Source organism: Argopecten irradians, chromosome 9 (genome assembly GCF_041381155.1).
Source record: "Argopecten irradians isolate NY chromosome 9, Ai_NY, whole genome shotgun sequence".
Taxonomy (NCBI): domain Eukaryota; kingdom Metazoa; phylum Mollusca; class Bivalvia; order Pectinida; family Pectinidae; genus Argopecten; species Argopecten irradians.
This window is the reverse complement of record NC_091142.1, coordinates 12,436,734-12,463,618: the sequence shown is the minus strand read 5'-3', so window position 1 is coordinate 12,463,618 and position 26,885 is coordinate 12,436,734. Positions and strand designations below refer to the sequence as shown.

Genomic DNA, 26,885 nt, shown 5'->3' with positions numbered 1-26,885 from the left:
AAGTATCGAAGCTAGCAAAGCAATTTTGTGAATTATAATATACCTTCAACAGAGCCAATTAGAGCAAATTATAAAGAGGTCAATGTTTATAGATGGCCATGCAACAAGATTCATTTAGATTAATTGTTTTTGGTCAATTGTGTATTTGCATATTACAGAGTTATCTGCCCTTGTGAGAATTGATTATGATGTCACTTAAAATTATGTGAGCTAGTGATTATGATGTCACTTAAAATTATGTGAGCTAGTTTCTCTCAGTGTAGTAGTGTCAATGGATACCTACCAGCAAGGGAGGTTACTCTGTATCACACAAAGACAGATATGAACAGCCAGGGTCATTTAAGAAAGGCAAAGTAATAACAAGGATGAGAAAAGTTGATCTAGTAACTGGCTACAATGTCACAAGATTCTAATGCTGCAGCACCCCTTGGGCGGGCAGTTGGGTGTCGGCGGGAGGGGGGGGGATAACTAACTGTAGGCTCACCTTTCCTGACATTTTAACACTAGCCCTTCATTTCTGGTTTTCGAGAGTTTGACATTGCTGACAAGTACAAGGTACTAACGGAATGGTCCTTTTTTCTTTAGGTACGGAGCACTGTCTGAAATACCTAGATATGCATAGCTGTTATAATTAATGTGTACTGAAAAAATCCAAACTATACTAGCAGGTATTGGAACTTTGGGTTGGTAATTTTCCAAGTTAAGATGATATGTGAAAGGGGAGCTACCTGTACCTAAATAGGTATTTAATGACAGGTTATCAGAGCCTTGTACCAGGTATTGTATTTAATGCAAATATATTCTGTTCTTCTGTCAAGGCACCCTGATCTTTCCTTAACAAAAAACACTGACAAGATTTCTAGCATAAAAATTGGAGATGTTCAATTGAGACATCTTAATCTTTCTTAACAAAACTTTGGCAAGATTTTAAACTTTCAAATCTGTATATATATCAGCCATTCTTTTGCTGGTTGTCCTGATCCCTTCGTCAAATACATCAACAAGTTTAGGTATTCAAATCCACACCTTTCAAACGGTCCTGTTTTTGTACCTTTTCAATAACTTCATCAGATTTGTATACAGAATCATAGTAAATCCCTTGGCTCTGAATATCTTCATTTTCATGTTTCTCAACAGAAAACAGGGTTTGGTAGATATGAATAATTACCCTAAAAACCTTGGCCATGGTGTCCAAGTGGATAGACATTTATTCACTAGAATTTTTCTCTAAGGATGAGAAGTTGAAGTGACCCAGCATACAAACATAAGCCTTTTACTATGGTTTAATTGGTTATTTTTGTCTGGATGTTTTCAAAATTCTGTAGAACATCGATATGATTATGAAATTTTGAGAAATGATTGAGTCATTATTATAGACACTGAAAGCCAGACCACAAATCTGGGAATGGCAAGGAAATCTGACGTTATCGTGACGTCACAATAGAAACAGGATTCACACAGTTTGCAAACAAAATTTCTTTCATACCCTGATGAAATTAAAAAATAGTGACTTCAATGCTTAAGTAAAACCAAAATCTACACACAACTGAAGTATTGCATAGCAACTTCATCAGAATGTTTGAAACAAACATTCAAGCTCACGTTTATAAGGTTTTCAGTATAGTTTTCTCAGTCCAAGCAGTGTTACCAAGTAGTTTTGTCAAGCTTTGAGGAAGTTTGCCAAAGCTATTTTTGATACCAAAACTTGGAATGGAATAATTGGATGTCGATTATGACTTGACATAATTATGAACCATTTATTTGATCCGACTTAATCAAGGAACTATTTATGACCCAAAGATCGTGCTAAATGGCCCTCGGCATGATATTATTACCCCTCGCAGAGGCGTGGCTATTGTAGCTTCACCGACGTGTGTAATTCAAGCCACACTCGTATCGTCTTGCTATCGTCATCACCTGTTGTTCGAAACCAATCAAGGTTAAGCTTATTAGAGTTTGATATCTTCATGACAAATTAACATGATATATTTTTCTTCAATTGGAAATCTTTTTCCAAGTTGAAAACTCATACCTAAACTGTTAATAGAGATCCAAGACATTAGCGTTTGCGTGTAAATGGTTTAAGAAAAGTGTGATCAAGCATGAACATTAAAATTCATGAAAACTTTAATTTAGTTCCTCTGTTATTTTTATGAGCGGTGTTGTTATCAAACCCATTTTTGAACAATGAAGTTTAAAATGTAAACAACTCCATCGCTGGTTTAAATACTGACACAGATCGGTTGTCAATTTTCCGGATATGACAAATAAGATTTCAATTCGTATATAGGACTCATTGTTTCATGGCCTTTGTGATATTACATTACAGGAAACGGTCAGAATGTATCAAAATGTTTATTTATAGCTACCAACATTAGGTGGACAGCGAAAAGTTACGTACGTAACCTCTTTAGCTTCGACAGGAGAATTAATTCCGCAAAGTGTCAGCACCATGGGTATTTAGACTCTGGAAAATTGGACTACATATTAGTCATAAGAGAATTGAATGCTGCATCGCCTTTATGGTGAAGAACATGTGCCTATTTATAATCAGAAGTTTAAGTTTTTCCTGCTTCAAATCACAAGAATCATTACCATGCATTGGTTTATTTCACCGAGATCTGGACTACATTTTAGTAAAGAAGAGAATTAAATGTTGCATTGCTTTATGGTAAAAAACGTGTGCTGATTTATAAACAGAATTTGACGCTTTTCCTGCTTCAAATCACAAAAGTTGTTACCAAGTTTGGTTTATATGATTGAGAAAGAAATCCTTAGTGCCTGCTGAGGCTGACAGTGTTGAGGATATTCAGTGATATGAAGTATTTGTAGTGGGATTCCAACATGGTTATCATTCGTAAAGGTAAGATTCTGTCTACCTGTACACAGGTAAGAAACCTGATGCTTCTCATCATCCTTTATCAAGCTTCGGTTAATCTGGACTTGAAAGACAAAGCTGGCAAGATTGGCAATAAATTGATTTACTGTAAAATGTTTCTAGTTTATGGGATTTGATAAATCACAGTTTCTGTTGTTTGAACCTGAATATGGATTTATTTTAGGGAGATAATAAAGGTATTGTTTGATATGGGGGATATTACTGAGTTTGCTAAAATTCATTTTCTAGATTTTTTGTGTGTTTTTTGTTTGTGATAACATAATTGCACGATTCTTTCTTTCTTTGGTTAGGAAGTTTTCTTTTCTTGAAAAATCTGGATTTTCTGAAAAGAAAATTAAAACATTAATTAATTTACCATGAATGCAGACATTCTTGCAGTAAATGTCTCTTTGATTGTGTCATATCTAAATGTGAAAAATCTAACATTCTTATTTCTACAGTATATTTTTGATTTATATCAATAGAAGAATACAATTTAATTGACATTGGGTGGTAATGTCTAGATATCGTGTTCCATCCGTTATGTTTACCGTACCTACACTCATAAAGATGGCTGTTTATAGACTATGAAGTTCTAAATGGATTATGATAATCAAACTGATTTAGAACAAACTAATTTTAAAATTAAAAAAATATCTTTGAATTTTTTTGCTCTCCTTTTTGTGAATTAATCAGCCAGTCATCTTTGATAAAGTTCAACTTGACAGGGGAGAATGCACTTTTATGATGTCGAGGACATCACTCAGTCGTCGAGGACAGAGAGCAGACGTCTGTTCTCACACCTCATTACCTCGGCTATCATTAGCGTGATTTGTGTACGTATGGTAATTCTAATAGACCAACCCTGGGTGGCTTCAATACACAAAACTCCACGGTAAATCATTGTCAGTTCTAATTAGGAAAAACGATAACGACACGGCTTCAAGTACCAATTAAATCTAATCAACATATTTAAATATAATACCGGCAGGTGTGGAAATATGTCTGATATAAAAATTCAATTTTAGTTTCATCAAAGGTAAAATGTATTTATAGAATATTTAGACAAATTGCATATGAAACATTCTATTCCATAGAAATGGTCTTTAATATATTGATATTGATTATTGAACTGGTATTGTTAACGGAGTATTAATATAGTTGGGTTATTAAAATTTGACCTTGAACTTTTGTTTGGTTATATAGAGAAAACAAGCTATAAGACCGGACATTATATGTAAGTAAATGTTCCAACATTTCAAGCAATATTCAGAATGATGACTTTTGAGAATCAAATTGCATTATACTTATAATTGTAAAGATGTAGATATTGACTGAAGGTGTAGTTAATTGGTCAAGAGGAGGGGAGGCAAGGATAGTCTCCCCTGCACAATTCAAGATGTATTGAATGGTTTGTGTATGTGTATTTTGGGAGGCAGCAATATGTTTTTATTGTGTCTTCTTGTGATAGTTACACTTGCCCATTTTATAGTGCTATTTCACTGAAGCATACTTCCAAAGACAACGACCAGCGAACCCCACCAGGTCATATTTAATTGAAGACAGGCTAATACAACCTTGTTACAGGATGATTTCAATGTATTAACAGTCAGTTTAGACACCAAAATTGATAAGTAGATCGATGGTTAATGTTCAAGACTTACAATGCACACAAGGCTTGTTACACAATAAAAAGACGTAAAAGACATAATTGATCAATGGTAATTAGGAGGAAACAAATAGTCATTGTTTAATCAATTAGTGAAACAGTTGGCCTATATTGATTGAATGGCAACAAACTGTCATATATTGTGAAAAGGAAATAAATTTCTTGAATAATTTATATTAGAGCCTTATATGCAAGTAATAGCTAAAGCGTAATATTCCAACTCCTTGTAGGAGGTGAATTTCGATAATGAAGATTTAATTCCAAACAACTTACTGATGTTTATTTTCGTTGTTGTTATTGTTGACTTACGGTTAATTAGGTTGCGCATGCAGAATGTCCATTAGCTGGGAGAATTATAAACGAGTTGACCTTGAGAAAATTGTATTCTGACTTAGAACAAGGGTTATTTGTTGGCCTATCTGCAGTATTGGGTTTTAAATACAGGTATTTTAGGCCCATTATTCCGTATCATTCTCTAAGGATGTTGGATATTGTATCGGGGAAGGGCGTTGTAAAGCCAATGTTGGTAATTGGAGAAACTTTAAACTGGGTCGCGATCAGATATTTACATAAACATGGTGAGTGCAGTTAGATTTCTGGGTCAGTATAAAGACAGTTTTTTGCTTTATAAGGTCTTTAATCAACAATGCATTAGTTGTTTAATTCGCTATTATTGTCCAGCATGTCCTAAATACATATAATTAGGCATTGGCGGCAGAATTCTGGTACTATAAGAGACTTAAGGTTGTCATGAGGGTGCATTAGAAATAGGCTCATTCAACTGATGCTGGATAGGTACTTTGATTTGGTTTGGTCATCTGTGTTAAACTTTTGTATCGTTGGATTTGATTCCTGGATTTACTTTATTCCTTTCCTGGTAAAAGATGGATGACATCCTGGAAACAGATACTGTTTAGAGGTTTGTAGATAATAAGTTATGTATTTGTGTAACAAGAAATCAAAAACATAGCTTTTGAAAATTGGTTTTGATTTGTCATTTGCATGAACAATCTTAAAAAGATTATTCTTTGAAGAGGCGGTTACTATCATCTCTAAACCAAGTGTCTCAAATACAATAGATGAGGAATATTCTATGATAGAAACAGCTACAGAGTGTGATAATGTACACCAAGTTAAATTCATGTGTGATTAATATTTGTATAGTTCCCATATTAAATCACGATACATTAATCGCCACAAAATGAGCTGTTTTACAGGGCGGCATATTCAATCCACAAACTGGAGTAACTTCAGTGAAATAAAAAAATCATAACTGCATACCTTTTCCTGAAAGAGTCTCTCTCTTGTTTATCAGAACTATGACACCTCGTCTTCTGAGTAAAATTCGTGTCATCTGATATGTGAATTAAATAAATACCTTTTGGTTCTTGAACAGAACTCAGACGGTGGTTAATTAACTCATTCACCCCTGAAATTCCATAATGGACTGTTCTCGTCTTTGACTTAAAGTAGCCTACATGTGTCTTTAGTGGTAAATGAGTCAAGATATATCCTGACATTATCACATACTCTAGTCCACCATGGGGGCATGAGTTTGAATCCCATGTGGGACAGTTGTCAGGTACTGACCGCTCGTTGGTGGTTTTTCTCCGAGTACTTTGGCTTTTCTCAACTAATAAACCTGGAACGTCCTTAAATCACCCTGGCTGTTAATAGGACGTTAAAACATTAAAACCAAAATAAACAGAAAGATATTCTTTTACTGTCATGACTTTATTGATGTATTGTAAGTGTTTGTTAGACTGTTCTCAGGATTACATAAACAAATAATACCGATATATAAAATTGTTCTATAGGAGGCGACCTTGATATATAAAATCGTTCTATAGGCGACCTTTCGTATGTTCCCAAACAGCCATGAGGGTAGGAACACCCGGAGTGTCACGTTTTGTCCCAGCTGGAGGATTATAAGGGCTCTTTAGATTTGATTCCTGACATCCACACTACCAATATCTGTGGTATTACCCTGTCTGGGATTACCCGCCACTCTAACGACAGATACCACGGGTCAAAAGATAAACATTTCAAAGCTCCTGTTGACCTATTATGATACGCCAAAAATTTGAACTGCTGTCTCTGTACAAAAATTTCTTAAGTTGTTCCTTTTGCATAAAGTTGCTGAAATTCTTACTGTTGTTTATTTCCTTTTTTGCTTTAAAAATCTCATAGTTTTGCTAATGATGATTTTTACTTCAATTAAAAAACATAATTGTCAGTCTTCATGGAATTATAGCTCATGGAGTCAGCTTTCAAGTTACAAAACTGGGTCATTCTGATTTTACTTTAAACTTTGATTTTGGTAAATCTCTGATTTAACTGTGAAAAGTTATTCTTGCATTGGGTAGATGACTGAGAAACTGTTTAATTCCTTTGAATCTAATGGATGTGGTTTGACATCATCAAGATTTGTGTATCCCAAATTATATTAACCATTTGTTTAATTTTGTATTTTCAGCTTTTGACAACTGTGGCACAGAAACAGACAAAACTCCAATTAGCCCTCTCGAGATCCCATGTGTAAGGGAGACAACTCCGTTGACTAAGGTTGATCGGGATTTGTCCCCCCTGAATGGATACTCAGACATCCAAAGCATCCCTGAACTAAGGCGACTGGTATGTATAGATATTTTTCAATGACACAAATTGGAATCATGATTCATTACATTCATATTAAGATCAAGCAAATCAAATGATGTGGTGAGTGTCCCCCTAAACTTTCAAAAAGACTTTCTTCCAAATGTTTTCCTTAATACCACTACTTTTTGGCTTTGAGTTGAACGATCACCCCTGTGAGGAAGGCTCTAGGTTCTGTTTCCATGGAAAAACAATATTATATAATCTATAAAAGTGGTAGTTTCTGCCCCTGCTAAGCGCTCAACAATTAAGCAGCCCAGGGAATGATGGTGTCTGTATAATGTTCCCAAGTGCTTTTCTTAGGCTGTATGTTTCAGTGAGATAGAACTATAAAAAGGCCAAGGGTTTCCATTATTGCAAGAGGAAACAGCATGGTTATGCTGATGTCTTCCAAAGCATGACATATACAACCAAACAAACTCATGGAGCCTGTCCTTAAGTTACCTTAGCTGTTGAATGAACATTTAGCAATATCAAGCGAAAGTGTGTTTGAAGCTTGTCTTTTGTTGTTTGTGGAATTCATTGTGAAACAGGTGACATATTTTAAGGATATATGTGTTGGTTGACATTTTTCCTTGAGATATTTGGTGACATTGTAAGAATTATACATTATGGGGAGATGCTTTGTTTGACGTTTTTTCTTGAGATCTTTCACCAGGTGACATTACTGTACCAGGATATGCGTAGCGTATGTTTACAAGTACATACAATGAACCTCGACGATCGGTGAAAATTGAACTGATTTCCTTTGTACGAGCTCGCTGGAGTAAATTCAACGGTATCAGCCTGTGAAAGTATCATTATCCAGTGTTTTAAAGGTCACGACATTTAATGGCTTTTTTATTTCCTATCTCTGGACTTTATTTACAACTACTGTCAAAACTTTCTGGCATGGAAAGACCATAAATGATGATTTCTCTCTGTGTAATCAGGTATAGGAATCAGATAAACTTGGCTTCAGCGATACCGAGCATCGACGTCCAGCGTGGAGTGCAGTTACGTTTTGTTTCCGCTACATTCAAAGGATTCAATGGAGCAGAAGTTTTACGGGGAATTAAGATAGGGCGGTGTCTGTAGTAGATATAGGCGTACAAGTTACCATTGTTTACATATATATGTCAATATTTACTTCCGTTGAATTAAAGCGATAAAGATGAAATTACAAGTTATAAATCTGTTTTATGTCTCCACAAAGTCAAAAGTTCAGATCTTATTGGTATTGTTGTATCTTCCATTGGAATGATATCTAAACACTTTCATACTTTTTATGCCTTGTTTCCATTGCCTTTCCCATCCCATCAGCTCGTGTTTTCATATGATGTTGGTATCAAGAAAGGACAAACCTGTGACGTCATGCAACTATTTTTTTCTGATCATCTAGAATTTCATTATTAGTTTAAACAATACTTTATATATTGATATATAAATATACAAAACATAAGCATATTTCAGAATTGGAAAACAAGCTTATAAAGCCTATAAATTCCTTTTCATTAATAGGATATCAATCTAACAATATTGTCAACCTTTTTCATATCTATAGAATCAAAATCAAGACAATTTGCTTTCTAGTGGCAATTTGCTTCATCTTTTATGAAAATGTTTTGAATATATTATCATGTATTTATCTATTAAAGTTATTTAAGTTATTTCTTCGTAGACATTACCTTTAACTTAAAGAATTATAAAGACTAGACATTTCATAGAAATCATATAATTTACCCCCTCCCACCTCCTTTAAATAGAATAAAAAAATCCTGGAAATTTCATAAAACTAATATATTTAACCTGTGTATTAAGAATCATCTATATACTGCCTATAAGTTACACATGTATGAACTGGTGCCCATAACACAGTTTAGGTACACCGTTTTATTGAGAGTTTACCTGTTTGTTACCTGACCTAACAAGATAAGGTGTACAGTGCTATCTATAACGAGTCATTAATGCAATATAATTAGTTCCCTAATGAGATAATGATTGGAAAATGAGGACAAGTTAAATGCAGAAATAAAAAATAAATGTTACAATTGTCTGACCTCTATTTATCTGGTTTTATCGTCGTCTCGTTTTTAAGTTTTGCATTTGTATAATAAGTAGCCTGTGGGAATTCAAACAGTCAGATAACCATGATCTTATCGCCGAATGGCAAGTGTGTTTGTATTTTTGATTGTTCAAGTTTAAGTACTGAGATCTCGTGGTGGTTAAAACAGCATTGACTTTGGCAAACTTTCAACACACTTTCAAATTAAAGTATTTCTTTGTGAAATTTCCTGTGACGTTGATGAAATTTCGTATGGGGGTTGTACATGAATGGTCAGTAATTGGTCAGTGTGTTGATATTTTATAAAAAATGACTTGATGTGGAGTGTTCATTAAATATAATAAGACTCATTAAATGCTGCCGTGATACCGATTAATTGTAACTAAATGCCCTCACCATGAAATGGGGAAATATTATGGTAATCACATTGTAGCTCCCTTCTATCCTCTTACTTTTCTTTTCCCTATTACATCCCATTCAGATTTCAGATGGAGGCAGGGCCTATAATTTGTCTTACAGACAATTCAAGCTAAAATTGAAAAGCTGAAGTTTAATCAAATTGGCTCTTGATAATCTACGACTGGTGCAATTTGTAGATGTAAAACATTTTGACTAGGTGGACTTTAACTAGGATCTACAGTGTGATAGCCTGCAATCAAGTTCCAATGTTGCTCTCTGTCAGCTGTTTCAAGCAGTTTCACAGCTTAATTCATCAAACTGATGACTTGCAATAGATTTCAAAATTTTCCCTCTAGTTAAGCAAATATAACTGTCAATGTAAAATTTTTGATTTGGAATTTTATTGTTTCAATGAAACAGTAATAGTGTAGGTCAATAAAGACTTGCAGGACCCAGCTATTCAAAATGTTAAAAGCCTTATTTATGATTTGATTCCTGGAAATATCATTTTTAGGGCCCCGCATCGAGATGCGGGTGCCCTATAGTAATCAGGTTGTCCGTCCGTCTGTCCGTCTGTCCGTCTGTCTGTTTTTTTTCTTTTGCACATTAATGATGGAAGGGAGTGGAGTATTTTCCCCATATTTTACATGATGATTCCCCATCCATCCTAGATCTGCTTGGTAATTTTTCAGGCTGAAATTAAATTAAAAATCGGCCATCTTGGATTTTAACATTTAAAAAAATCACAATGTTGTTGCTCTTAACTGATAAACATTTTGTTATAACATTATGATGCAAAGTTGTTCAGAATTAAACAAGGAGTTGACTGTCCAAAGGTAAGGTCATGGGCCAAGGTTACTAAGTCAAAGGTCAAGGTCAAATTTATTTGAGTTAATTGTATGCTCTTAATGTAATGTTAGCTTGGAATCAGGATTCAAGTTAAATACTTGGAAGACTTTTTCCAAAGAATTATAATAATGTACCATCATCGGTTTCCCAATTAATGTTGACATTAATTATTTATTAGCAACACATAGCTAACACGGAAGAATTCGTTGTCAAAATACTACTTTTCCACTTAAGCACGTCAGACACATAGCGGGACCCTTTCTGACGTGTCAGTGTTCTATTTTTTCTTTGCTTTAAAACCTGAGCCCTACTTGCAGATAAACGGCAAGGGAGGGGCTTGGCAACACTGCAGAATTCATGACATTTAATTGTAGTTAACAATTATTTCATCAGATTTTTTAAAAAGATTTTTAACTATGATCATAATTGGTCTTAATTTAACACCTTAAAAACAGAGTCCAGAGTTTTAAACTGTTATTTTTTCTGCGCTTGATGTTTAAATGTTATGTAAAGATTCTATGTTGTTCACCATTGAACAAAGTTTTATTTTTGTAAACCAATAAGTTTGCAAACTATTAGTTTGTTTTCAGATGAAAACTATATCCCATAAAGTTAAACTGTAACAACTTTAAACCTTTAAGTCAATAATGGAAATTCACTGCAAAAAGGTGTCAAAAGACAACTTTTATTTGACCAAAATTAATGAACCTTTACATTATTCGTGTTGGGATTGTAAAACCGTAAAGTCAACCGTTTATATAAGTTTTCAAGGTGTTTTGACAATGAGCAGAAACAGTGAATCATCTATCCTAAACAACAACACCTCTGTACAACACTACATCTGTTAAAGTTGACTTAATACTCGTTTTGTTGTACTGTCGTACCATCCAACGTAAGCTGATCAAGATCCCAGGCTTTGGCTTAGATAAATCATTTAAAAGCAAACTTAGATAGATACAAATACATACCAGGTAGATACAAGTTATTGGTCAATGTTATATTGTCCAGAAACTGGTTAGTGAGCTAGTGGAACTGGTCAATTGTGACCCTTTTGGACAATTCATTTGACGAGGTCATTGTGGACCAACGACTGACCCACCTAGGGGTCTTTAATTGTTTGGTTTATATATGTTCTATGTAGTGTGGAATCGGACACTTTGGTGTTTGGCCTGAGAGAATTCGGACATTCCTGTGAATAATGTGGACAATCAGTAGGAACACTTACACCAGATTTTGACCACCAGTTGTTCGATCACCTCATTTTTGGGTTTTCGGAGTTGTGTGATGTGTCTCTGTTTGTCTGTCTTGGATAATTCCTTATTGCATGATTTCAAAATCTGTTGAAAGATTTTAAATCGGAATATCAAAATATGGGAGACTCCATTCTGCTTTTTAATTCCATCAATAAGGTAAGCACAACAGAATGGATAATATTTCCATTAACTCTAAACAAATTGATTTTATTCTTGCATTTATAAGTAAAGATATATTCCTTTCAAACATAAACTAGTTTAGCTTGTCTGCCAAGTCTTCTTTTAGTATTCATATTTCTGTCTTGCAAAATATTGTATACTTTTTATATTCATCCAGCTCAGGAAAAAAACCTTGACAGGTTATTATCATCAACATTAACATTAATTTCACATGAAATTACATCAATTAATTTCGTCAATACTTTAAAATGAGTTTGTTAGCAATTATAGAACAATTTTATACCATTAGTGAACAATGTAATTATCATAATGAAAAATATAAGAAGTTCCAATGGATCAAATTTGAGGTATCGATCTTTTGCCTTCTTTTTTGGTTAGATATTATGAAACATATGATAATGATTTTAGCAATTACCATATTAATTACTGCAGGCTCGACACTTTTTTGGGGAATCATGAAATTCTTCCTTAAGAATTTGCTTTCTAAATACAAAAGGTTGAGGATACCAGAACAAATCATATTAATCACTTATTTATCAATATCATTTTGAAATGGGAAAAAAAATTGTAAATTGTATAGAGCATGCACAGCATTTTCAAAGAAAATAAACCAAGAGTTTTCAATGTCTGGAAATGAATTAATATTATGGTTGTACCTTTTACAACTTGAGTAATTGGTGTCGTTTGTATCATGTCTCAGGAAGAAAATTGCCATTAATTAGGAGGGATTATCGGATTAGTTAAATCTAGTTATTGTGTAACTGTTTACCATTTTGTGTGATCCAAGGAATTAAAGGATTAATATATTGTCATTGTGATATCAGTTACTCTTTGGTGTCAGGTTATGGGGTAAGACTACTATAAAAGCAAGTAATGGCCTATAGAATAACATTGAAGTATAGGTAAGGCGAAGACAATTATAGTATTGTGTAAGATTACTTACAAAATACTATAATTGTCTTTGTCTTACCTATTCTTCAATGTATTGTAAATGACCATTAATTATTGGATCTATTTTCAGATTAAATACAATTAAACTCAATTAACAGAAATTTTATGACATTTGTAATGCCTAAAGTGAAAAAAATGTCTTGCTTGCCATATTTATGATCCTTTCATATGCTATTGTCTATTTGCCAAGATGAATAGAATTGAATCTTTTAGGTTAGAAACCTGCAGTAAAACCTGTCTTATCAACCACCTCTGCATTAAGACCACCTGCTTTATAATAGCACATTTTTTGTCCAAAATTGCCAATTTCAGTTCATTTGAATTTGTGTAAAAATATTATTTTTGATATCCTTTCGATGGTCTTTGTAGACAAATTGACTGCAGTCAAACCTGCCTTTAATTAGTGACCACCTCTGTATAAAAACCACCTGTTTAATCAGACCATCTGGTTATAAAGACAGTTGTTTCTTTGTCCTAACCTTTGGTGATCTTTATAGAAACGTTTGACTATATTTGTTTTTTTGGCTTATTTTGCTGGTTTTCTTTTGAAAGAATTAATTTTGCCCAATATAACCTCATTTAGGATCATATTGGCACTTTCCTACTGAAAAGTTTGTGAGGTTTTGTTTGCCTATAATAACAAACTAATAAGCTGTCAGTGCTTTGAGATATCCAGATTTACATTTATAATCAATGGCCCTGACATATGGATTTTAGAATGTAATGTGACCTACTGCCATCCAGAATCAATTATAATGTTGATATAAATAGTTGATCCAATCATGTTATGATAGTAATGGAATTTATGGAACTGGTGTGGAGGTAAACTTTCACTCCAACATCAAATGGCTGATGAAGTAGTTTTTTTTGGACCTTGCTTTTTGAAAATCATTATAACTTTTTCGAATGAAATATGAGCCGTAAAATAAACAAATACGACCATAGGACTGTCAATTTGAGTTTGTATGACACTGATTGAGAGGTAGTGTTAACATTGATTTCCACTAGGTTTACTGAAACAGCTACCGTACTGTACCACTACATACCGAGGACGATAGAACAAGTTCACATAAAAGTAACTTTATTTACACCTGATTAAGGACATACCCGGGGCCTGAGCTCATCGATCAACTCACCTTGTAATATCATTGATACCTTGTATATGTAACGACAGGTAACAATGTTTTACACCTGTATTTGTACCTGTGTCCTGGTAACACCTAGTCCCACCATCACCCCGAGGGGATCGGACTCCGACACAATCACCAGTGACGAAATACTCGCCTTTCGTACAATTCAATAAAATCAAACCAATACACCCCAATAGAAAATCGTCGCAATTAGCTCGGGTATTGAATGAGTGTATAGTCTTGTGTTTGATTTGGATGTTTTTCCAAGATCACATAATCTTTGTATGTAATGAAAGGGCTATGACTGTGGGGGTTTAAAGTTTCCAGTGTGTACACCGCGATATAGATATTCCGACATATTTTGGTTACGTATAGCTGTCCTGAGACGTTTGTGTGCGTACGGTGAGAATGTATTGGACGTATTGACCGCTGGCCTGATAGTAATGATCTGTTTACTATATTGAGAAGGCAACATGCTACCTTAAGATATGGTAATATAGAATTTCCAGAGGATCAGTATAGTTCAGTAGGGTATACATATCATGGAGGATGATGATTCAATGACAGGGATTTAATATATTGGATATTGGTGCTGTAATTCTCATTCCTGGATGTGTCCGTTTTGAGGAAGGTATAATGGTCAGTTTAAAGTTAGCTCCAGGGATGTACAATATTCAGTCGAAGTCTATACCAGGAAGGTTCTCTCGTCTTCCCAAAGTAAGTTCCAGTTATAGTATCATGAGGGTAATAAAGATGTATACAAGTTTTTATTATCTATCAGAGGTAATACACAAATAAAGTAATGGTAACAGAATATATAACAGTGACTAACAGCCACAATGATGCATTAGAAATATTACTTTTTCATTCCTTGATAGCTTAATTTTCACTGAATCAAGTGGTTTGTGCCTGTGATAGAGACTAAAAAACTTGGATGTACCCATGATGACTCCTGTTATTGTTAAATTTCATTTCAGTGAAAAGTAATAGGTAGAGTAATGTAGGCTGCCAACCAAGTATACACCTATTTATGGGACCTAGAGTCCTTCCTATTCCAATAATAGTTGCTAGGACGTCCAGGAGTTCCAGAGAAAAAACACAAACCAACAGTCAGTACCAGTGCCCCTGTAACAAACAGTGTCTAGTCTTCTAGATTCTCCTATATAACAGCGTACATGTATTCCATGTTTTAGATATTAACATTTTAGATTTTTCAGTGAAGGAAGAAGAGAAGAAATACTCTCAGTCTCGTGAAGACAAATATGTTTTATTATTACTAAATTTGTGCAGCGGGTGGTATTAGTCGTCCAGTTTGGCGACATTTTTTGTTTAAGGAGGAGGGGGGATAGAAAAAATTCACAATCTTATTCAGACAAAATGATAAGTTCAGTTTAACATTACTATCTTCTAGATTTGACATTTTCAACTGAATAAATTCATTAGGTGTTCTCCAGGCACTAAAGCATTAGTTGTCATCAATTTATATCTGACAAAGAGCTTATCATCTCCCCAGATATTGGCTGCTTTCATCTCGACACTTGTCACTGTACAACAGCTTAGCGTCTCTATAGACATTGAGAGCTCTACTGTCTGTCCTGAAGTCTTAATCAGTTGTGAAATGTCACATCACAGGATCGACTCAACTTTACATGGCTCATGGTCCTGATTTACTTATGAACGGCTAGGAGCTTGTGATAATATTAGATCACAAGTCATGAGCGTTAAGGATTTAAATCACTTATTGAATATGATTTAATCTTTTAGACATATAAATGAAGGAAAGCCTCATATTGATGTCACCATGTGAATTGGAATGATTTAAATGTGAGCCTGGACAATGCTCGCTTACATTTTGTTATCAGCGTGGGTCTGCTCCAAGTTGTGATCGGGATGTTCAATGTCTGTTCCGACAAGCTGTCACGTAGTTGCAAGTCACGGAGAAGCTAGTTATTGACAGAAAAATGCTGTGCCAGCGTACATTTCAAAGCATACCGACGACAACGCACAGCTGATTGACGTGCATCGCTATAGATATTGATTCGATAATGTTTACAAAGTTTGCATCCCGCACAAAGTCTGTTACGATGTATTGAACTGCGTTGTACATTTAAACAATTTGCTGCATCATAATCTGATTCACACAAACTTTTGGATTACACCTATGATTCTTTAATACTGCGGTTTACCTGGAAATTTGTGCTCGATAAATTATCAGGATTAAGTTAACTATGTGTGTTTATGTGGTTTGAAGGAATTTTTCTCTGCTTGTAAAGGAGTTTCAACAAAAATGTTTGTCCGATACATGCAGCAACGTTTAAATATTGGTTCTCCGGATCAGGGAACTAAAACTTCCCGAACCAAACAAAGTAACGAAAAAGACAAGGTTTGTAAACGTTTACAGAGGTTTCATAGATAGAATATTTTGTTGGAAAATGGTGTTTAATTAATCCACCCCTGAAATTTCATAATGAACTGTTCCAGCCTTAGATTTCGAAGAATTCATTTATGTCTTCAGGGGTGAATGAGTTACCGTTTCTGAGTCTGTATAAGACAATGTGAAAACAAATATTTAGATGGAACAGATACTTGATCTAGTCTTCCAATGATGGAAAGTGGAGAAAAGTCAGAATACACATAGAAAAACCACAGACCAACAATTAGCAATTGGCAAATGTCCCGTGTTGGTTTCTAACTGGTAACTCAAAGGTGGAGGGTTGAATACTATGACTTAGTGACACCTTCTCCACTTGGTCTCTATAATACAGAATGTTACACCTTATTTACAAATGCAAGGTGTACATGTGTAGCAGAGACCTATTTGCTCAGTAATAAATAGGGTTGCTATTTTCTTCATTTGGTTGTATCATTGGCTATAAATATAGTTATGATACAGTTGGACCACGATTGCAGTACATAAACTATTCTTTTGTTTCAGCATTGTACGCCCCTGTCATTGAATTGAGCCATATGGTGCTCCCCTTGTCTGTCCTGTGTTTTATCACTTCCCATTTTCCTATGGATGGTGGGACATTTATATTTTACAGATTTTTCTGGTTTTCGTTTAACATAATCAGAATTTAAGAACTGAAAGTGTAGTTTAAAATCTTTAAGATTGGCTATTTTTTTTATTTATTCTTTAGATCTTACATAATTTATGACATTATGTAAATATATGAATGATTTATTTTACCAGTTGTCTGAGGAGACTGACTATGACGAGAAGAGGAAGATTCGTCTGGCACTTCGACAACTACGACAGCGAGAGCGAGGTGAGTTTCTTTAACTTGTGAACTCCAATCAAGTATTTTATTTTATATTGGTATGCTTTCAATGATTCATTATCATTAATTAAAGCTACATGTCTATAAAAAAGAATCTGCATAAAAAAACAACATATCACTTAAGTTCATTAGAAAAACAAAATAAAAAATTGGACGTTAATTCTTGAGTTAATTAAATGAAATTAAAAACTCCATTGATTACACTCTATAGTCAACATCCAAGTAAACAAAATGCCCAAATGTAGAACTGCAGGTTGATTTATCAAAACATTGGGAAGTGCTAGAACAAAAAAATTTCAAATCAATTAAAATTAAATCACAAGTCCTGGGGTCCTAATTTGAATATTGAATTTTTTTAATGATATATCGAGTACAAATTTCTCCCATCAATAAAAAGCACAATATTAACTTGTGATGGTGCTAAATTTAACACTTTTAAAGCAGTAAATTACAATGTATTTAAATAATTATTTACAACAAAATGCATTGGAATCATAGATGACGAGCTAGATATTCATAAAAATTGATATTTATTCTGTCTAGATTATGTATTTAAATATGAACACGTCAAAGTCAGCAAAATGGATGAGTTTTTAAAGCAAGTCTCATGAACATAACAGCAACTGATGAGATAATCCTGCAGACTATATAATGATATATAAAGGTGTGCTGTTTATTTACAATCGTTTGTCAGAGAACAACAGAAAAACAACTTAACGGAATGTTTATTTGTAAGAGGTATTAGTCTTCTGTAATGTTATCAATGTCTTCCTATTGACAGTACAGGGTATGGGGTGTTTGTTGACTAACAGTGCCGTTATGTTACGTAAAACATGTTTGTGTAAGGGTGAAGATTATATCGGAGTAAGTCGGGGATAATATGTTACACAGATAAACAGCTTAAAATGACCGCAGACATCAGGGGTCTACACAGACAGCTAAGGTTAGCGGTTAGGTCTACTGACAAAGAGGGGAGGGGAGGGGGTAGGTCTACAGACAGATGGAGGGGCGGGGGGCCACCAGGGGATTATACAAATAGTTAAGGTTAGGGGTGAGGTCTACAGACAAGGAGGGGGGGGTAGGTCTACAGACAGATAGGGTTGGGGGCACCAGGGGATTATACAAATAGTTAAGGTTAGGGGTGAGGTCTACAGACAAGGAGGGGGTAGGTCTACAGACAGATAGGGTTGGGGGCACCAGGGGATTATACAAATAGTTAAGGTTAGGGGTGAGGTCTACAGACAAGGAGGGGGTAGGTCTACAGACAGATAGGGTTGGGGGCACCAGGGGATTATACAAATAGTTAAGGTTAGGGGTGAGGTCTACAGACAAGGAGGGGGTAGGGCTACAGACAGATGGGGTGGGGGGCACCAGGGGATTCTACAAACAGTTAAGGTTAGGGGTGAGGTCTACAGGCAGTGGGGGGAGGGCACCTGGGGGTCTACACAGACAGCAAAGGTTAGGGGTTAGGTCTACAGACAAGGTGGGGGTAGGTCTACAGACAGTGGGGGGAGGGCACCTGGGGGGGTCTATATAGACAACTAAGGTTAGGGGTTAGGTCTAGAGACAAGGTGGGGGTAGGTCTACAGACAGTGGGGGAGGGCACCTGGGGGTCTACACAGACAGCTAAGGTTGGGGTTAATTAGGTCTATAGACAAAGAGGGAGGTGGAGTAGATCTACAGACAGATGGGGGTGGGAGCACCAGGGGGTTATACAAACAGTTACAGTTAAAGTTGAGGGGTAAAGTCCACAGACGGATGGTGGTGGTGGCACTAGGGGGCTACACAGACAACTAAAGTTATGGATCAGGTTTACAGACCACTAAGGTTAGGATGTAGTATACTACAGATAGTGGGCTAAGGTGAGAGTCTTCAGGGGAGAGAGAGCACCAGGGGTATTTTATCAACAGCCTATCTAGGGTACGGTCTACAGACAGATGGGGATAACATTTTATTGAAAACCCGATAAGATATTTATAATGTTAGGTTGTATGTAAAATAAATTCTGCATGAAGGAAATATTTGAAAATTTTTCGACTAGACATTTATGTATTTTGAATCACTTGGAGTCTATGAAAACTCAAAAATTGTCACATTATAATTATCACATTTTGTAATGAGAGATTTTAATTTGTAATTTTATGACCTGACATTAACAGTAATTGTGATGTCTAGCCCTTTTGGTTCCTGTTTCTTGTAGGTGAAATTATCCACAGAGTTGAAGATTTGGGCTTCATTATCTTTACCCAAATTAAGGGGAGATAACTTTGTAAAATTTCCTTCAGATAGACAATTTGGCTTCACAGCACAGTGATAATGACTCATAAAATCTTTGCGTTGGTATACATACCATCATTAACACTGTTTATATAATCAGAAGATTGATATTAATAGACATTAATATTTCTGGCAAATTGAACAAGATTTGATTGTATGGAAATCATATCTATCATTGAATTTTGCGAACTGTCGATAATTGGCTTCAGTTAAAACTTTTGATGTTCAATCTGGCTGATTAAAAATAGGAAGTCCTAATATATATGTTGTGTAGGGTTGAAATTTTCTCTTTAATAAAAACTTCAGAAATGTTATGGGAGCTTACATATATGTGTTGACAGATCTATCAAAGGTAAGGAAAATGAATGAGATTTAAAAGGTGGTAATTATTTAAACATGATCGTGATCTTGATGTATTAGTTACAGAAAACCACTGACATGTGTAATGTTGTTATAAACACCACAACAGTGTGTGGAAACCCCAAATTATACCCGTGTAGGCGAAGCCATTGATTAACCGAATGATTTAATCGGCACCCAAAGATTGAGCACTCCCTTTGGTGCGGGGAGATACCTACTCAAACTTAACTCATTCACCCCTGAAATTTGAAAATGGACTGTTCCAACCATAGAATTGGAAGAATTAAAATGTGTCATGAGGGGTGGATGGGTCAAGGTCATGGTCAGGGATCTAAAATATAAGGTGATTTTCGCCCAAGTAGAGGATCTCTGTGATTCTGTCAGGTGTGGTCCGTACATGAACATTGAACATGATTGTTGTTACAGATAAAAGATAGACTGTCACTAATTATTCAACGATCAATTAAAGTTTTTCTATGTCTACATGATTATCACTTGGAGGTCGATTTGATGACTAACAGTGTCTGAGTACCTTCACTTCCAATTATGCCTTGTCATTTGAACTTATAATCCCAAGAGAGCTAGACATATGGGAAAAAATTAAGAATAAATAAACAATAATTAAAGGATAGACTTTAACTTTTACTTTTTATGTAGGATTTTATTTTAATAGAATTAAATGGGATAGAGTTTTCGTATTTGAAAGACGGATTTTTCCTTCAGTATTTAGGATTTTGCTTCATTATAATTAAATGGGATAAAGTTTTCATATATTTGAACTTGAAAGATGGATTTCACTTTTTTCTTACAGTATTTATGATTTTAGTACATATACAATTAAATGGGATAAAGTTTTCCTATATTGATGCCCTGGCATATGTTAAATGTATTACTTACACAAGGCATAAACAAGCAGATAGTGCAGCTAGTTTACAATTTAACTTTAACATTTCCACAAATTTAAAATAATCATGTAAAAAAATTTATTGAATGACGTCAATTTATCAAACTCTCATTGATGCTAAAATCCTTTTGAGTAATTTGAAAACGTAAATTGACAAATTTGAATAAGATACGTAATAACTGTTGACATTTTAACACGAAATTTTCCAGTTGTGAGAAGAGAAATATAAAATAGGAGATCATCGGGTCAGACAGGCAGAGGTATTTATTTTCAACATGACACCCAGATTCAATAAGACTTGAGTTGGTTAGGCTCATTGTACTGCCAAAAGAACCAATATATTGTGGGAAAACGGAAACATATCCCTACCTATGTATATTGGTCTCATTTGGAGTGAGAACTCTCCTGACTTGTGAGGTAACATTATGCCAATATCAGATAATATCTTATTGCAGCCTTAACTGAAAAGCCGTAATTATCCCGTTTTCAATGAAATGTCAGCCAAAGATTGTAAACTGTTTCTTGATACCTGTAGTACAATATATCTCCAAGTTATGTCATCAAAGCTTTTCAAGATTTTGTTTGTAAAGAATGTTTTCTTCATGTCACTCAAGATTCTATTCTGTCAGACAGTTTTATAATAAATTTAATTTGTGTTTAGATAAAAAAGGGACACAATCTAGCACTTTGGCAAATTATTATTTAGAACTCATGACGCAATTATAGATAGAACCTGGTCTTATATAGAAATGATTGAATTTCGACAGCAGTATATTGGACAGAGCGACACTTGACTATAAGTACGGGGTATATCTTGTGTGGTTTGTATAGTTCTCCATTGTGAGTAGGTAGTGCTACTGTATGCCTTGCTAAGTTTGTTAAACTTACGGCTTATCTAGAGGACTCCCCAAACACCAGTGTATGTAGCGGGCGACGACGTCATATGTTTATTTATCAAACCTTTAACACTGTGAGGTTTAGCGGAATTTTCAACAGAATGACGCAAACATGACAAGCAAAATTAAACTCGTAAACTTTAAAACAACGACTGCTACTGGGATGTTGTCAGAGTTATCATAACTTACTGAGTAACAAACATTTAATCCCACACCTGTCAACAAATAAAAACCTCATAGTCACTTATAGGTGTTTCACTGAGTCATAAGGAGTCGATCGTTGGAAGTTAGTTTGTCGTTAAACATTGCAAAAGAACACTGAAAATATTCACAGAACATAGTAAGCTTAATGAATGGTTTTAATTGATTGTGCAACCACATTAGCAGTCACTTAATTTGCTGAGTAAAAGGTCGCATTAGCAGGTCAGAGGCCACACTGCTGGGTTAGAGGTCACATTGGTAGGTCAGAGGGCACTTGGGGTAAGAGGTCACATTGTCGGGTTAGAGGTCACATTGGTAGGTCAGAGGGAACATTGGTATGTCAGAGGTCACATTTGATAGGTCAGAAGGTGCATTGTTGGGTAAGAGGTCACATTAGTAGATCAAAGGGCACACTGTCAAGTTAGAGGTCACACTGTCAGGTTAGAGGTCACATTAGGTAGGTCAGTGGACACATTGGGATTAAAAGATCACAATATCAGGTTTGAACAAAATCACTTTGTTAGGTCAAGGACCAAGGCACTTTTTGGGGCAAGAAGTTGCATTGTTTCGTCATAGCTAGGCCATATATTATCTATGGGAATAGGGTCACAATGGTAGGGTTAGAGGTCGGAAGGTCAGAATGGCCAATCATGACATACCCAGACGTATACCCCAACACCAGGTAGTAATGTTACTGTCTGTGACAACACTGTGGGAGGTAAGAATGTAAAGGAATGCCATGTGTGGGCTGAACTTTACCCTGGAGAATAAACACGGAATGACATACAATATTACTGTTTCCTTGTTTTAATGAAATGTTTTCAGTTTGTGGACCCATATATTAGCTCCATCGTAAATATTTCTGGAGAAAAACAAATATTGGTCCAGACAAGGGAATGCATCACAGAGGGGGATGGTTCTGTATTACATCAAGTGCAGTGTACATACTACAGCAACCTTTCACAATATCTTTACAAGTGGATGAGGGGGATATGGCAAGATTAAATAAATAGATATGGTTGATACCATCATCGGTCTAAACTTACAAAGCAAAATAGTGTTGAAATCAAAGGATTCAAAAGTTCAATCAATTTGAAGTACGTAGACCTATTAAAAGTTAGCAGTTTTATTTTAGAATTTTCAGTTTTCGATGACCGCAAAATATTTGGTTAAAGGTCATTTTATTAATTTTTTTTCATTCAAGTGACCTTTCAGCACTTAATCTGTGATTAATTCTGCCAACATATCATTACCCAATGTCAAGGGGTGGAACTCTTTAGTTTTTGAAGATTTTATAATGTACGAGTTTTACTACCCCCGGGTCATACTTTTAGTTTACAGAAATTGACATCTTTATTACGAGCTCCATCACAGGTAAGACTTATATCGAGAGTAATTTGAGTCTATAAAGTTAGAAATTTTATTGATCCCTCGATGATTGGAGATTTCAGTGTAAATAAAACCTGAATGAGATAGGGTGACCCTGCCCACAGCAGATCTAACATGTGTTTGGTATCACGTATAAAGTTACACTTACGGGATTTACATGGTCATGATTCTCAAAAAAAGGTAATCGATATTGCCGTCCTCACCTTAATTGGACCGTTAACAATAGAGGAAGTGTGATAGAGGAGGACCTATCACACCTACCAGTGTTTACACATCTCAAGGTTTGTTACTATTTATACAGTTAAACCGTCGTAAGTATGGAAACATCACAACATTTTCTGAATGACAAGTTGATGTTTGATGGCAAATAAAACACAACCTTGCGATAACTTATGGATAAAATGAGGTCTATTTTTGTCTTCATTGATCAGTTGTTTGATTGGAATTGAGTATTCTATTTCGACTTTGAACGTCATTTTATCAAACTTTGTCAACTTTTTTTCATTCCAATATGGGGACTGAAAGTTTTGCATAATCTAGTAATAGCACCACTGTGCAGTGACTTTGTTAAGTTAATGGTTCGCATTAACACTTAGCTGTAACTTTTGATTTTTAAAAAGCTCCTGATATATGAAGATCAAATTAAGTTATGGGTAACTTCACATGTGACAAAACTGTTCCATCAGCATTCCTGAACTTAAAACTTTTTCTTAACTTCTACAATGCTTTTAATAGTTTTGAGTTAAGGTATTCCTTAATTTAAGGAATGTTGATGAAACTGGCCCAGCAAATGTCAAGGCCACTCAACAACTATGAGAATTGATGGCTCTGTATCTATAGACAGCCGATTATGCCAACTATGACAGGGAAAAGTGTTTCTTTTGTTTTATCTATTTGGACATGAATTATCTTATACTAATGAAAATATATAGATACAAAGGTGTGGGAGAGTCCAGATTATCACTGTCTGTTTCCCAAATGTATTGATATATCAGTCATACATTGCAAACACCCTTAAGATCTTGAGCTGTCTCGTACAAAATCCAGGTCGGTGATCTGTCCTGTAGGAAATCCAGGTCGTATTTCGTCTTAGGTGATCACAGTTGGTTTAAGATTTTAAAACCCTAAAATTATTATGATATGGACTTTGGAACAAAGTACAAGGTAAATAGTTCAACCACTTTTATGCTGAATAAAGAGATTGAAAAGCTAAAGGGATTGAATAGCTGTTTCTTACTCATTGGAATTTGTCAAATCATCAGAAAAGATCTTGGGTCTATTTCTGAAAAGAGTGATATTTTCCCCTAAAAATGTAATGATAGATAATTTCTTTTGTAAGTAATTTCACACACATAAATTGGCTATAAAGATTAATGTTGTGAATGTGAAAAAGTGGATGTTGTATACAACATCATATTCAGACTATAGTTTATATAACTCATTTGATTTGGCAACTTTGAAATCAGGGGGAGATAATCCACTTTTAAAGTTTAACTGAAGAAACCTCAATTCTGGTATGGGTGTATTTCTTTTCGTTTATATTTTCTTAAATTTTATCATTTATGTTAGATGTATCTTGCTACACGAATCTATTGGACTAGATAATAAATATTTAAGATTTTATTTTGTTGTTCACTTGAAGTATAGAAGTGATCCAGAATATCAGTTGGCATTTATTTGTCATATCATTGAGGCTTTTCAAAAACATATCGATGGTGAGTTCATGGTGAGAAGTGAATCAGAAAACATGTGTTTTGTGAGTAGAACTTTAATCCTGTGATCAGAGTAAATTGATATTAAACATATCAGGTCAAACGTAAAGGGAATGAAATCCGTCCAAGTTCTATTATATACAGACAGGATCAAGCTCCACAGTTCCTATTTACAAGGGTAAACGAAAGCCAGTGGAGGTCTATAAAGGCAATCAATTGACCTTCATGGATTGTCAAGGTCACTTTACACTGCTATGGAAAATATCAGTATGTCTTTATTATTGAACATCTAGTTTATAAACTAACCTTTGAAGGCAATTTGACCTTTAAAGACAGGTAATTTGACCTGCATTAAAATGTAAATTGACCTTTACATACAGGTAATCTGACATTTGTTGACAGGTAATTTTACCCATATAGGCAGATAATTTGACTTTTATACATGACAATTTTATCAGGGATGAAATGGCTGATGTGTAATTTGACTTTTTTTGACAGGTAATTAAATACCCTCTTAAAAAAGTAGGGATAGCTTCACAGGTAACCAATCACGTTTACTTGTACTAATTAACCCAGATAATCTGTTATCTAGTGAGATGCACCTTTACAACGATATATATATATACTCTGTCATAGTAAGTAGGCCAGTACAGCATCTTGTCATAACGTGCACGATTTTTGAGGACAAACTCATACATCATATTTTTTACTGTTGGAGTAGATTAAAAAGAGATTGGATGTGTGAAATAAAACATGAAAACATCTTAAGATGTGTTTTTATTTAAGGTCTACATTACAGTACGATTGACAGTGATGCCTTAATGAGCCTTTGTTTGTTGACAGAGATATCTAGGTTGATATATAAAAAGTAAACAATCACACCAACGAACGCCATTGTTTTTATAAAATTCTGTTATATACTCTCTATAGATACTAAAGACTAACAGAGCGTTCAGCTGCTCTTATGTTGTCTTAGACTGAAGGGACTATAAATCGGAGAACTGTTGGACAGGTAATAGTTTAAATGTTACATGGAGCTTGTTTTGCCTGTATATTGTCACGAGATGAAAGTATAGCAATGACCACATTTACTATTATTTACCTAAGGTCATAGTAAATAGATGTGTATCGCAAGTTTTATAATGATACGTAAGTAATGGTAACACGGTGGTATTTATCTAAGGTCATCGTACTCCAGTGATGCTAAGAATGACATTCCTCTAGGGTGAAGTGGCAGGCCTAACCTTGACTAATACCACCCTGCTACCTGTACGGAGATTTTACTTAGCTTTGTTGTCCCTCTTACTATCAAAATAACAATTTGATGCTCGAGTTCATCCCTGATAAAATTGTCATAATAATTGACAAAGCGAAAAGTTTGGTTGATTTAAAGAGAGCTGACGTCTAGGTTTTACGATGAATATACGCGAACCTCTTCTTCTACCTGCGCTGACAGGTAAGTGTACACCTGGAATATCTAATTAGCACCTGTAGGTTTATCAAGTGATCACCTGATTGTTTTACACCTGAGCATACTACCACACGAGCTCTCCGATGTTATGGTTTGTTATCTGAACAGTGCTGTAAATAGTATTTGATAATTCCATCGTTTGGATTATAACCTTGCTTGCAGATTCAAATTCAGCTTGGGTAAATATGTTTCTTACTTATATGGTTGCGGTAATGCAATATTTATAAAGTTATCATGCATAAGTGTAATGCAATGACAGAAAAGTTGTTTTAGATCCAAAAATGTAAATGAGCTTTCAGCTGAATTTTCAAATTAATTTGAGGCCATGTAAAACACATAGAGGCTTTTTAAATAGATTTGTTATGCACTTGCAATGAATTGGGGCA

The 26,885-nt window shown here is 34.9% G+C and overlaps 1 protein-coding gene across 2 annotated transcripts in view; it reads left to right on the top strand.

The window, feature by feature from the left end:
- LOC138331486 (uncharacterized) overlaps window positions 1–26,885 on the top strand; it is a 133,814-nt gene that overhangs the window by 23,688 nt on the left and 83,241 nt on the right. For both annotated transcript variants that reach the window (XM_069279153.1, XM_069279154.1), the window contains exons 4-5: window positions 7,024–7,181; window positions 17,202–17,277. In XM_069279153.1, the coding sequence (XP_069135254.1) occupies window positions 7,024–7,181; window positions 17,202–17,277 (234 nt within the window). The remainder of the gene's footprint in view (window positions 1–7,023; window positions 7,182–17,201; window positions 17,278–26,885) is intronic.